A 12667-nucleotide genomic window follows, 5' to 3' on the forward strand; every position below is an offset into this window, starting at 1 on the left:
CTAGAACAGTGAATGTCTCAGCGCTGCTCATCAACGATTCTTCAATCTGATTGGTTAAGAAGAGACTCAGTTGCTTGCCCTGTAGAGGGCGCTGCGTTGTTTCATTTCCCACTGACAGCAAGTTCCAATGCAACGCCGCAAGAAGTTAAACCGGCAGGTGGTTACAGGGGAAGCGAGATAAGCACATGAGGGAGAAAGGAATAGCAGGATATGTTAATAGGATGAGATGGAGAGGGGTGGGAAGAGCCAAAACACTGGCATGGACCAGGGGCCCAATGACCTGTTTCTGTGCTGTAAATAGATGTAACTCTACAGTAAATTCTGACCCAAAACGTGTGTCACACAATAGTCTTTGCCCTTCTGAGACAGCAGGTCTTGTGATTGGCTGCAAACAGCAATAGGACAGCGCTGCGAATATTAAATATTAATAATTAGAGGCAGTAGACCCGCCCTCTTGTTAGATTTTATTTCAAGATTCCCAGGGACTCTCGCCGCGAATCAGTCAGCATCTGTCTGTTGCGCCACTGCTGCCCCACCGCGGGGCTCTGGGACTCCGGCCAGGTACAGCTTCAGGCTGCGGGGAAGAGCCGGGTGGAGCCGGGACATGCGCCGTGTGGCAGCGGATTAGAGCCGAGCGCTGCGCACCGGGAACTGGAGCGGCGATGGACTGGAGCGGGCTCCGAACCGCGATCCGCCGCTGGGTGAGTGACCTTCGACTAGAGGGACAGTGACTCCCAGCCCGGGAAAATCCCAGCCCGCAGCGGGAGGGAGTGGGAACCGGGAACCCCCCAACCGCCACCGGGGTTGCCAGCCCAGTCTAGATCTCCGGGGTTATTCCTTTTCGAATCCGCCTCCAACTTCCCCACATTCCGCTTTGGCTCGAGGTTGTGAAGTCATTCCCGGTGTCGGAGCTTCAGGGAGCGGCTCTGACCGACACCCAAAGCGGGGAGTGTGGCCGCGGGAAGGTACTTTTGCTAAAGTCGCCGACCTGTTGTGCATTTGCGGATTGTTTTCTGGTTAAACTTGTCCCCATGTTGAAACGTGTTGTGAGAGGCTGCGGGCATCGGCGATGTCGCCGCCCGCGGCTCTGTCTGAACGGCGGTGTGAAAGGTGTGAAGTGGGGGATCGGACTCTGTACCAATGGCTTCTTGTTTACACTTTGCACAAGGCACAGCTTGGAGGGCAAGCCTTGTGTAATTTTTGATAATGGCCTTGGAAAAAAAATATTCCCGAGAAATCTTGTAATTTTTGGCGACTCGTGTGAATTGGTCGGATTTGTAAATTGAGCCCTGGATGTAAAGCAGTGAAAAATCTCCCCCCAGTGAGTGAATAAGCTTATTTCATCGTCCGCCTTTCTCACACCAACGAGTTGCCCCACTTTCCCAGCCTCCTGTTCTACCCGATTAAATGTGACACAAATTGTATATTAAACAATCTGGATCCTGTTGGTCAGCAGTGTGAGATTCTTAACTGCTTTTCATCCCGGGCTCAATAAAGTAGAATCCGACCAATTCACAATCTTAAAAGTGTTGTCAATAATTTCAAGATTTATGCGAGTGTCCCTTTTTTAGCTGAATGTGGGTAGCGATCTGGTGAAGGTAGAGTTGAGAAATAGGCGATGTCTGTAGGAAGTATTAGAGTACGGCGTGCAGTTCTGGTCATCACATTACAGGAAAGATGTGATTGCACTGGAGAGGGTACAGAGGAGATTTACAAGAATGTTGCCTGGACTGGATAATCTTAGCTATGAGAAAAGATTGGATAAGCTAGGTTTGTTTTCTTTGGAACAGAGGAGGCTGAGGGATGTCCTCAATATGGAGCTGTATAACATTTCTTATACATCTTATGGAGCTGTATAAAATTTATGAGAGGCCTCGATAGAGTGGATAGGAAGGACCTATTTCCCTTAGTAGAGGGGTCAACAACTAGAGGGCATAGATTTAAAGTAATTGGTAGGATGTTTAGAGGGTATTTGAAGGGTAATTTCTTCACTCACAGGGTGGTGGGGGTCTGAAACTCATTGCCTGAAAGGGTGTTAGAGATAGAAACCCTCACCACATTTTTTAAAAATGTACTTGGATGTGCACTTGAAGTGCCTTAACCTACAGGGCTATGGACCAAGAGCTGGAAAGTGGAATTAGGCTGAATAGCTCTTTGTCAGCCGGCACGGACCCAATGGGCCAAAATGGCCTCCTTTCGTGCTGTAAATTTCTATGATTCTATGAAATTATTGGTGGGGTTAGTGGCTGAAACTCAGTAATAAAAATAACTTTGAATAAAGGAAATATACAGTAATCTCTTTCCAAAATGTACGATGAGTGGTATTGGAGCATAATTCCAGTACTCCCCACAGCACACATTGAGGACCTGACCAGCAGGCACCGCAGCTTTATATCTTTTTGAAATAAGTGACAGTTGAAAAGTTGTATTAATGCTGGCAAAGTAATCAGGTTCTGTGCTAAAACCTTCCGCGGTGTAAGGGAAATACAGGCTGCCGTTTTGGTTGCCGATCATATGATCGGCAACCAAAAAAGAGTGAAATGGTCCTTTCCAAGAAAGGATGAACTTGCTTTTATACAGCATCTTTCACATCCTCAGGATGACCAAAAGCGATGAGCAGCCAATTAATTACTTTTGAAGTAACATTCACTTTGCTGTTTTGGGGATCTTGTTGTGTGCAGTGAGATGTTGGTCGAGAGATAAATGTCGACCAAGGTACCCAGGAGAAGTCCCCTACCCATCTTTAAATAGTCCTGTGGGATATTTTACATTCACTTCAGAGCACAGATGGTGCTCCCTCGGTACTGCCCCTCCAACAGTGCAGCTCTCCCTCAGTACTGCCCCTCCGACAGTGCGACGCTCCCTCAGTACTGCCCCTCCGACAGTGCGACGCTCCCTCAGTACTGCCCCTCCGACAGTGCGACGCTCCCTCAGTACTGCAAGTGTCAGTCTAGATCATGTGCTCAGGTGCTGGACTGGTGCTTGAACCCACAACCTTCTGAGCCAGGTGAGCGTGCTACCCACTGAGCTAATCTGACACTATTTTATCATTTCTGAATGCACAAAGTGATGAGATAAATCATTCTCCTTGTGAGTACCAGAAAGAGATGCACTTTACTAGTGTATGATAATGTGGAACAAGACTGATGTGCAGCTGGAGATTAAAAGCAATATTTTACTCTGTTGGATGTAATGCTACTGACTGCTGACAGGGCCTGTGCTGCCAATCTGGTACTGATGTAATAATTTACAAATTGCTAGTGCAGGATCAGACAAGCGATTAACTGAGGGGCCTGCACAATCTTGCTGCGAGTTAGTGTGTAAGACATGTCATTTATTATTGGTCTGGTTAACCACTGACTATTTTTGTCTTACTATTAACTAAGTAAACCAAATCTGCTTTGAACTGGCTTGCAAACTTGGTCTTTTTGCTCAAAACCTCACTGGTGGTGAAAATTTACTTGGCATTTTCCATCAATGCGAAGTTAATACTCTTAAGACAAGCAGCTTTAATCGGACAGCATTAGTCTGTTTGTCTGTTTGTTCTTTCTGGCTGACTGCTAATTTTGACATTGATTTCATTGTGCAAACCTTTTGAAGATTGCAGTGTTACAGATAATTGGCTACAAAGAACAAAATGCCAGCATTTTCAGTTGTCTCTTGTTTGTTCATGTCTTTACTGCAGCTGTTTGGAGATGGTTATAACAGGAGAGCAACCTGAACATGACTTTGCCACCAATCTCTAGCAATTTGGCAGCTCCTTGCAGCAACAAGAATGAGATTGGAGAACTTGCTTGCTCCATTTCTATTGCAAGGCTGTGACAGCAACAGGAAGTTTGGGATTTTGCTTCCTTGATTTGACTGATGTTTGTATAACATAGTTGCAGATGGTTACACTGTGGATCCTGTACAACTCGCCAGTTATTGTGCTTGGGCGCAGTTTCCAGACAGCAAGTTCAGATCTGTTATAGGAGGCTCACATCTCAGGGGGCGTCAGTTGGAGGGTTCTCATTGGCCACCAGGTTGTAGTGGTACCTGGAGCCTGGTGGTGACTGGATGGGAATGTACACATTCTGAGGTCAAGTTGTGAGCTTGGGGGAGATGGACCTGCAGAAAGGGATGCATAACACTTGGCCTTTTCCTAACTCTAGACACTGTGCATTATCCATTCCTGCTCAGCAGATGTCCTTGTCCTGTTGTTTGCTGTGGGTGGCAGGAAGTTCTTGCCCTGTTTGAATGTGGCAGGACAGCTGGTTATGGCTTTGGGTTACGATAGAAGTGTGGAATTCTCTCCCACAAAAAACAATAGATGCTAGCTCAATTTGGTTGCCGGGGTGATAATGCACTCCAGTCCCTCCGGTGCCCACCTCTCGCGGAAGGCCGCGAGCGTACCGGTGGACACCGCGTGCTCCATCTCTAGGGACACCCTGGCCCGGATGTAGGCGCGGAAGAGAGGCAGGCAGTCGGGCTGAACGACCCCCTCGACCGCCCGCTGCCTGGACCGGCTGATGACCCCCTTGGCCTAATACTAGCCACAACTCTTTTAGGGGGAGACAAAATAAACATTAAATCAAGTGCCCCCCCGATCTGGGGGACACTCCAGACACTTATACCTGCCCTCTTTTTTTTGTGTTTTTTTTTGTGTTTTTTTTTTTCCTTTTGTGATTTTTTTTTTTGGGCATTAAAATCATATAATTTACAAGTGCCCCTAATAAAAGGGGAGGGGGACACTAAAACCGGCAATTAAAACAAATTAAACTGTAAAATAAATAAAATCAAATTAAAATTTGGTTGCCAGGGGTTATAATGCATTCCAGTCCCTCCGGTGCCCACCTCTCGCGGAAGGCCGCGAGCGTACCGGTGGACACCGCGTGCTCCATCTCTAGGGACACCCTGGCCCGGATGTAGGCGCGGAAGAGAGGCAGGCAGTCAGGCTGAACGACCCCCTCGACCGCCCGCTGCCTGGACCGGCTGATGGCCCCCTTGGCCTAATACTAGCCACAACTCTTTTTTTGGGAAATCCAGATGTGGCTAATTGCATTTCTGATTAGTATATAAATAAAGACACCATCCTTGGTCATGTGATCTCAATTCTTGTATCCACATGGTGCATGCATGTGAGCTTTGACCTTTTTTATGCGTTGTTGGTAAAACAAAAGGAAGCAGAGAGTGTGTGATTTTTGCTGGTTGTGGCTGTTTTACTTCCTTGGTTACTGAATGGTGGGAGATATTTAAGTAAATATACACATGTGAAATACATTTATCTGTATTGTGTGTGTGTAAGGCATTTTCTAATTAAATCAGTGCATGTGGCTAAGGCAGCACCATTTTTACCACAACTGTGGATCATAAGCAATTTCTATTAACCAACAATGCATTATTGAGTAGTGACAGGTGAACAACAGGATAGCACACCTAATGGGGAGACACAACACAGGCTGTAGGGGGTGCGACACTCTACCTCCTCTCTTGTGGCTGGTGCAATGGATGTACTACTTGAGGTGTGTATAAAGGAAGTTTCCCAGTTAAGGCACCTCCAATGACAACAGTGTATCAACATATCTGGCAGTAGATGGTGTCCAGACTGAATGCCATCACCAGGCAGCAGATCATAGACTAACAGAAATTACAGCACAAGAGGTCATTTGGCCCACCCCATCCTTTCCCTATGTATCCCTTTAATAGACAGATTAAGTCGAATAGTTTTTATATCTGTTACAAGTTTATTTTCATATTCCCTTTTTGCAGCTAATATTACTTTCTTTGTATCCTCTTTGTTGGTCTTTATAGCACTCCCAGTCAGCCGTGGCTCAGTGGGTAGCACTCTCGTCTGAGTCAGAAGAGTTCAAGTCCCACTTCAGAGACTTGAGCATATAATCCGGGCTGAGACTCTCAGTGAAGTACTGAGAGAGTGCTGCACTGTCGGAGTGAGAATGTGAAATAGAAGAGTTGTGAATGTGTCAGTTGAATAGGATCATGGGAAAATGGCTAAAAGAAAATGTCAAGCTGAGATATTTGCAATGTCGACATAAAAAGGGGTTACTCAGAGCTTTGGTCAAACACGAGTTACGCGAAAAAGCAAAGTCAGATATGAGACAGACGAGGGGCTGCTAATAACCAGCCATAAAATAAGGAAATGCTATGTAAAATCGAAACTATAAACACATCCCTGGAGCCCGCCCTATTTGGAGAGTTGTTAGCCTGCAATTGGGTATGCTATGGGGGAAGCCGACCAATGATTGTATAAACTGAGTGTCACTCAAATATGTTCTGCTGTAACAATGTATAAAAATTGAGCTTTTGTACTGTTACGGGACTTGTCAAGAGAGAGGTGGACAGGCTCAAATCGAGGGTGTTCCCTTTATCTTAACAGGTCCCGGCCGGAGAAAAGAATAAAGGTCTTATGTTGCTAAGACTAAAAGTGTTCGTGTGTCAGTGAATTCGCTGAAACAGATTGAAGGGAAAAGAATCCAGTATCTACAGGAGGTGCCGTTTTTCGGATGAGACATTAATCTGCTCTCCCAGGTTGATGTAAAAGATCCCATGTCACTATTCAAAGAAGAGCAGGGGAGTTATCCCCGGTGTTCTGGCCAATATTTATCCATCAATCGACATCACTAAAACAGATTGCTGTTTGTGGGATCTTGTTCTGCGCAAAATTGTCTTCTGCATTTTCTACATTACAACAGTGACAACACTTCAAAAATTCTAATTAGACTATGAAACTCTTAGGGACACCCGGTGGTAATGAAATGCACATTGTTTTTTTCCCACTCGCTTGTACACTCTCTCTTGTGTATGCTTTCTTTTTTTGGCTTGTATTTCTATATTAATTGGGTGTGTTTCAAAGATATATTTTATTTGCCACCGAGACCAGGTGGATGAATAAGGTGACAATTAAGAAAATAGACCATTTCTCAGCAAACCAGGAATACCAGCTGTTACACAAAAGCGCTTGAGCTAGATTATGGCTTCCTGCTTTTACTCTTTCAATTGCAGATACAGCGTTAAATAATCTGTTTTACATGTTCCTGCTCTAATACCTTTGATGTAATATCTGTTTTAGCTTAGCAAAGAGTGAAGTTCAGAACAGAGGTTTACTTACTGATACAGAGTGCAGATGGGACTGGGCAGCTTTTGACACAAGATGCCAAAACTTGAAAAGATGGAAGTAACTTCCATTTTACCAAATGTTTCTGTAACAACTGAAAAGGTTTTGATCATATAAAGGTGTCTCAGTTCCGGATAGCTTATTCAGAATTCCTCCTCAATCACCAGATAATGAACAGCCCTTCCAGAATTCCCCACCGTTAAACGCTACTCTTTCTTTGCTGTTCCACTCAGCATGTTATAAAATAACCAAACCAGGGTACAATTTGAAGTCCAATGTTTTTCTTGTCACATGGGCACAGCAATATTGGGAAGCACTCGGGCTGAATGGACCCTTTGCAGACTGATGGTCTTTCTCTATTCTCCCACCCCACCCCACCCCAAACGGTTCCTGGGCCATGTGGCTGTGTGGTAGCATAGTGATTTTGTTATAGACTAGGACCAGTGATCCGGTGACATGAGTTCAAATCCCACCACGGCAGTTGGGAAATTTAAATTCAGTTAATTAAATAAATCTGGAATAAAAAGCAAATATCAGTAATGATGACCATGAAACTACCAGATTGTCGTAAAAACCCAAATGGTTCACTATTTGACGCTGAAATGAGCTTTTGACCTCATATCCGCAACATAACTAAGACCGCCTATTTCCACTTCCGTAAATTGGCCGTCACTCTCCTTGCCTCAGCTCATCCGCTGCTGAAACCTTCATTAATACCTTTGTTACCTCTAGACTTGACTATTCCAATGCACTCCTAACTGGCCTCCCACATTCTACCCTATGTAAATGTGAGGTGACCCAAAACTCGTCTGCCCATGACCTAACACGCACCAAGTCCCAGTCATCCATCACCACTGTGCTCGCTGTTAAGCAATGACTCGATTTCAGAATTCTCATCCTTGTTTTGAAATCCCTCCATGGCATCGCCCTCCCTATCTCTGTAATCTCCTCCCCTCCAGCCCCACAACCCCTGAGATATCTGTGCTCCTCTAATTTTGCCCTCTTGAGCATCCCTGATTATAATCGCTCAACCAATGGTGGCTGTGCCCTCCCTAAGCTCTAGAATTCCCTGTCTTAACCATTTCCATCTCTCGACCTCTCTCCTCCTTTAAGATGCTCCTCTACTTCTTTGACCGAGCATTTGGTCACCTGCCCTCATTTCTCCTTACGTGTGTCGGTGTCAAATATTGATTTATAACACTCCTGTGAAGCACTTTGGGACGTTTTACTATGTTAAAAGTGCTATATAAATATACTTTGTTGTTGTAATGTCCGATAGATAAGAAAACCTGCCGTCCTTACCTGGTCAGGTCCAGACTCACAGCAATGTAGTTAACTCTTAACTGCTCTCTGAAATGGCCTAGCAAGCCACTCCGTTGTATCAAACTGCTACAACAAAGTAGCAGAATAAAACTGGACGGACCACCCATCATTGACCTCGGCATCGGATTCAGACATGACAAAGACACCCGCACCCAGTCATCCTGCAAAGTCCTTCTCACTAACCGCTGGGGACTTCTGCAAAAATTAGAAGAGCTGTCCCACAGACTAATCAATGTAACATAGTCATACTCACAATCATACCTTTCAGCCAATGTCCCAGACTCCTCCATCAATAATGCTCGGTATGTCCTGTCCCACCGGCAGGACAGACCCGCCAGAGATGGCGGCGCAGTGATTTATAGCTGGGAGGAAGTGGCCTTGGGAGTTCTCAACATTGACTGCGGACCCCATGAAGTCTCTCGGCTGATGAATCAGTACTTCTCCATGTTGCACATCACTTGGAAGAAGCATTGAGGGTAGCAAGGGTACAGAATGTACTCTGGATGGGGGACTTCAATGTCCATCACCAAGAGTGGCTCGGTAGTACCACAACTGACGAAGCTGGCAGACTGCACCTGCAGCTGCTGGTGAGAGAACCAACACAAAGAAAAACCCTAGTCGAACTTTTCCTTACCAATCGAACTGTCGCATCTGTCCATGATAGCATTGGTAGCAGCGACCATTGCACAGTCATTGTGAAGACGAAATCTCATCTTCATACTCGGGAGACCCTCCATCGCGTTGTGTAGCACTGCCACCGTGCTAAATGGGATATATCCAAAACAGATCCAGCAGCTCAAAACTGGGCCATCAGCAGCAGCAGAATTTTATTCCACAGCAATCTGTAACCTCATGGCCCGGCATATCCCTCACCATCACCATCATGCCAGGGAACCAACCCTGATTCAATGCGGAGTATAGAAGGAGCAGCACCAGGCGTACCTAAAAATGAGCTACCAACCTAGTGAAGCTACAACACAGGACTATATAAATGCTAAACAGCAGAAGCAGCATGCTATAGACAGAACTTAGCGATACCACAACCAATTGATCAGATCAGACCAGTTGTGAATTGTGGTGGACAATTAAAGAACTAACGGGAATAGGAGACTCCATGAAGATCCCCATCATCAATGATGGTGGAGCCCAGCACGCGAGTACAAAAGTCAATGCTGAGGCAATCATTTTCAGCTAGAAGTGCCGAGTGGATGATCCATCTCGGTCTCCTCCTGATCATCCAACCATCACAGAAGCCAGTCTTCAGCCAATTCAATTCACTCCATGTGATACCCAGAAACAGCTGAACACACCAGATACAGCAAAGGCTATGGGCCTCGACAACATCCCGGCTGTTGTGCTGAAGACGTGCTTCAGAGCTATCCGCACCTCTAACCAAGCTGTTCCAATACAGCTGCAACACTGGCATCTATCTACCCGACAATTGGAAATTGTCGCAAATTGGACAAGTGCCCAGATATGTGCTGTCCACAAAAAGCAGGACAAGTCCAATCTGGCCAATTACTGCCCCATCAGTCTACTCTCAGTCATCAGCAAAGTGATGGAAGTGTCGTCGACAGTGCTATCAAGCGGGACTTGCTCACTAATAACCTCCTGACCGATGCTCAGTTTGGGATCCTGCAGGACCACTCAGCTGCAGACCTCATTACAGCCTTGGTCCAAACATGTACAAAAGATCTGAATTCCAGAGGTGAGCTGAGAATGACGGCCTTCAACATCAAGGCAGCTTTTGGTTGAGTGTGGCATCAAGGGCCTCTAGTAAAATTGGAATCGGAGGGAAGACTTTACACTAGCTGGAGTTGTACTTAGCACAAAGAAAGATGGCTCTGGTTCTTTGAGGCCAATCATCACAGCCCCAGGACATCGCTACAGGAGTTCCTCGGCAGTGTCCTAGGCCAAACCATCTTCAGCTGCTTCATCAATGAACTTCCAACCATCATAAGGTCAGATGTGGGGATGTTCACTGATGATTGCACAGTGTTCAGTTCCATCCGCAACTGCTCAGATAATGAAACATAGAAACATAGAAAATAGGTGCAGGAGTAGGCCATTCGGCCTTTCGAGCCTGCACCACCATTCAATAAGATCATGGCTGATCTCATCTCATCTCATCTCGGTCCTAAATGGCTTGCAGAAGTCCAGAACCAGGGGTCACATTCTAAGGATAAGGGGTAGGCCATTTAGGACTGAGATGAGGAGAAACTTCTTCACTCAGAGAGTTGTTAACCTGTGTAATTCCTTGCCGCAGAGAGTTGTTGATGCCAGTTCATTGGATATATTCAAGAGGGAGTTAGACGTGGCTCTTACACTAAGGGGATCAAAGGGTATGGAGAGAAAGCAGGAAAGGGGTACTGAGGGAATGATCAGCCATGATATTGAATGGTGATGCAGGCTCGAAGGGCCGAATGGCCTACTCCTGCACCTATTTTCTATGTTTCTATGTTGTAAATATATTTATTCCACTTTTGTGTGGGGGGAGGGATGAATTTTTTAACTTCAGTTTTTTTAAAGTGTAAAAATGTTTTATTTGAAAATACAAATGCTGCAGTGTTATGCCTCACAGGTACGGGTGGATAGTGGTTATGTCAATGGACTAATAATCGATAGGCCTGGACTAATGATCCAGAGACGTGAGTTCAAATCCCATCACGGCAGCTGGGGAATTTAAATTCAATCTTGAATAAAAAGCTAATATCAGTAATGATCATGAAACTGCTGGATTGTCATAAAAACTCATCTGGTTCACTAATGTTCTTTAGGGAAGGAAATCTGCCGTACTTACCCGGTCTGGCCGATCTAAGACTCTAGACCCACAACAATGTGGTTGATTCTGAAATGACCTAGCTAGCCACTCGGTTGCTGTCAAGGCCGCTCACCACCACCTTCTCTTGGGAATGGGCAATAAATGCTGGTTGTTCCTGTGACGCCCACATCCCGTGAATTATTTAAAAAAAGATGAATGGTTCCAAGCAGCTGCAGGCCCCTTGTGTGCATTAGTTTAAATTTTGTTCCCAGACTTTAAGGGGTGGCAGGTGGGGAGGAGAGACAGACCTGCTCTGACCAAGTGCAATGGGACTGATCCATGATGTCTATTGAGCTCACTTAACATGAGGCTGGGATTTGGAAGATGGGTGTGTGATAAATCCAACGGCTGTGGCATGTTTGAGCCACAGTGACAGAGTTGATATGACCTTGTGCCCGCGGCAAGTGTGACAGTGACCGTAATAGTGGATGTTGCACTTCTGAAATGGTTAAATGCTAATTATGAATATTTCTACTTATTTTAGCTTTGAACTATAAATGCATAAATATAGAAGTTCGTGGAGTCCTGACTCTCCGTCCATTGTGCTGTAAAACAAAGCTCAGAGGAGCCCTGTCTCAAACTGATAATTAACGGTATTTATTGCATTGAGGTACGTGGAGAGAGAACGAGTTCCATTTCCACTTGTCTGCATGCAACAAATTCCATTGATCAGCGAGTCAGAGTTCCCTTCTCTCCAACATTCACACATCATGCCTGCTACCTTTGCCAATTACCGGGGATGGTTCAGGGTGATCTCTTGATGCCAAACGGTAATTTGCTTTTTTTTTTATTGCAGTTCCTGCTGTTGGTTTAAGTGAGTTTCACATCACTTAGCAGCTGCATCATATTCTACTCTAAATAATGGATGAAGCCTTTTTTCTTTAATCAGTTCCAACTTGGTGTGAAGAAGCAGTGTGCACTACAGCAAGCAGAATGCCCGGCACAAAACTGAAGCCTCCGCCTCAGGCCCTTCGTGGGATCTTTGACCATCTCGAAACTGTGAAGAACTCAACACATAAATCTGAAGAAACTCAAAATATCTTTTGCGGTATAAAATGTGATACTTTTATAGATGTTTTGTAACAGAACATATCTGAAATGCAAATGACCTAAGCAGGTCCTGTTTAGTTTTTAATATTCCAGCAGATATTTCTCCTGTAAGCGATCTCTGGTCCCCACAACCCAAGTATGACTTGGGTTGTATACACAGTATCTTGTCATAAGGTGTTACAGAAACCGTGCTTACTGTTACTCTCTCAATTGACATGAGATCAATTGTGTTGAGTTTTTGCATAGCAGAAGAATAAAATCGCTGTCAGAACAGGCGATTCGGGCTATAAATTACAAATTAAGTTTATTCAAAGTAAAATGTATATCATTAGAAGTGGGAAACTGAACAATGGGTTTCACTC

The 12667-nt window shown here is 45.1% G+C and overlaps 1 protein-coding gene across 3 annotated transcripts in view; it reads left to right on the forward strand.

The window, feature by feature from the left end:
• The first annotated feature begins 485 nt into the window (after window positions 1–485).
• The window catches only part of atp11a (ATPase phospholipid transporting 11A), a 302794-nt gene continuing 290612 nt past the window's right edge, over window positions 486–12667 (forward strand). For all 3 annotated transcript variants that reach the window (XM_070891812.1, XM_070891813.1, XM_070891815.1), the window contains exon 1: window positions 486–701. In XM_070891812.1, the coding sequence (XP_070747913.1) occupies window positions 663–701 (39 nt within the window). In that variant the 5' untranslated portion in view covers window positions 486–662. The remainder of the gene's footprint in view (window positions 702–12667) is intronic.

The sequence above is a fragment of the Pristiophorus japonicus genome, chromosome 10 (assembly GCF_044704955.1).
Source record: "Pristiophorus japonicus isolate sPriJap1 chromosome 10, sPriJap1.hap1, whole genome shotgun sequence".
NCBI lineage: Eukaryota > Metazoa > Chordata > Chondrichthyes > Pristiophoridae > Pristiophorus > Pristiophorus japonicus.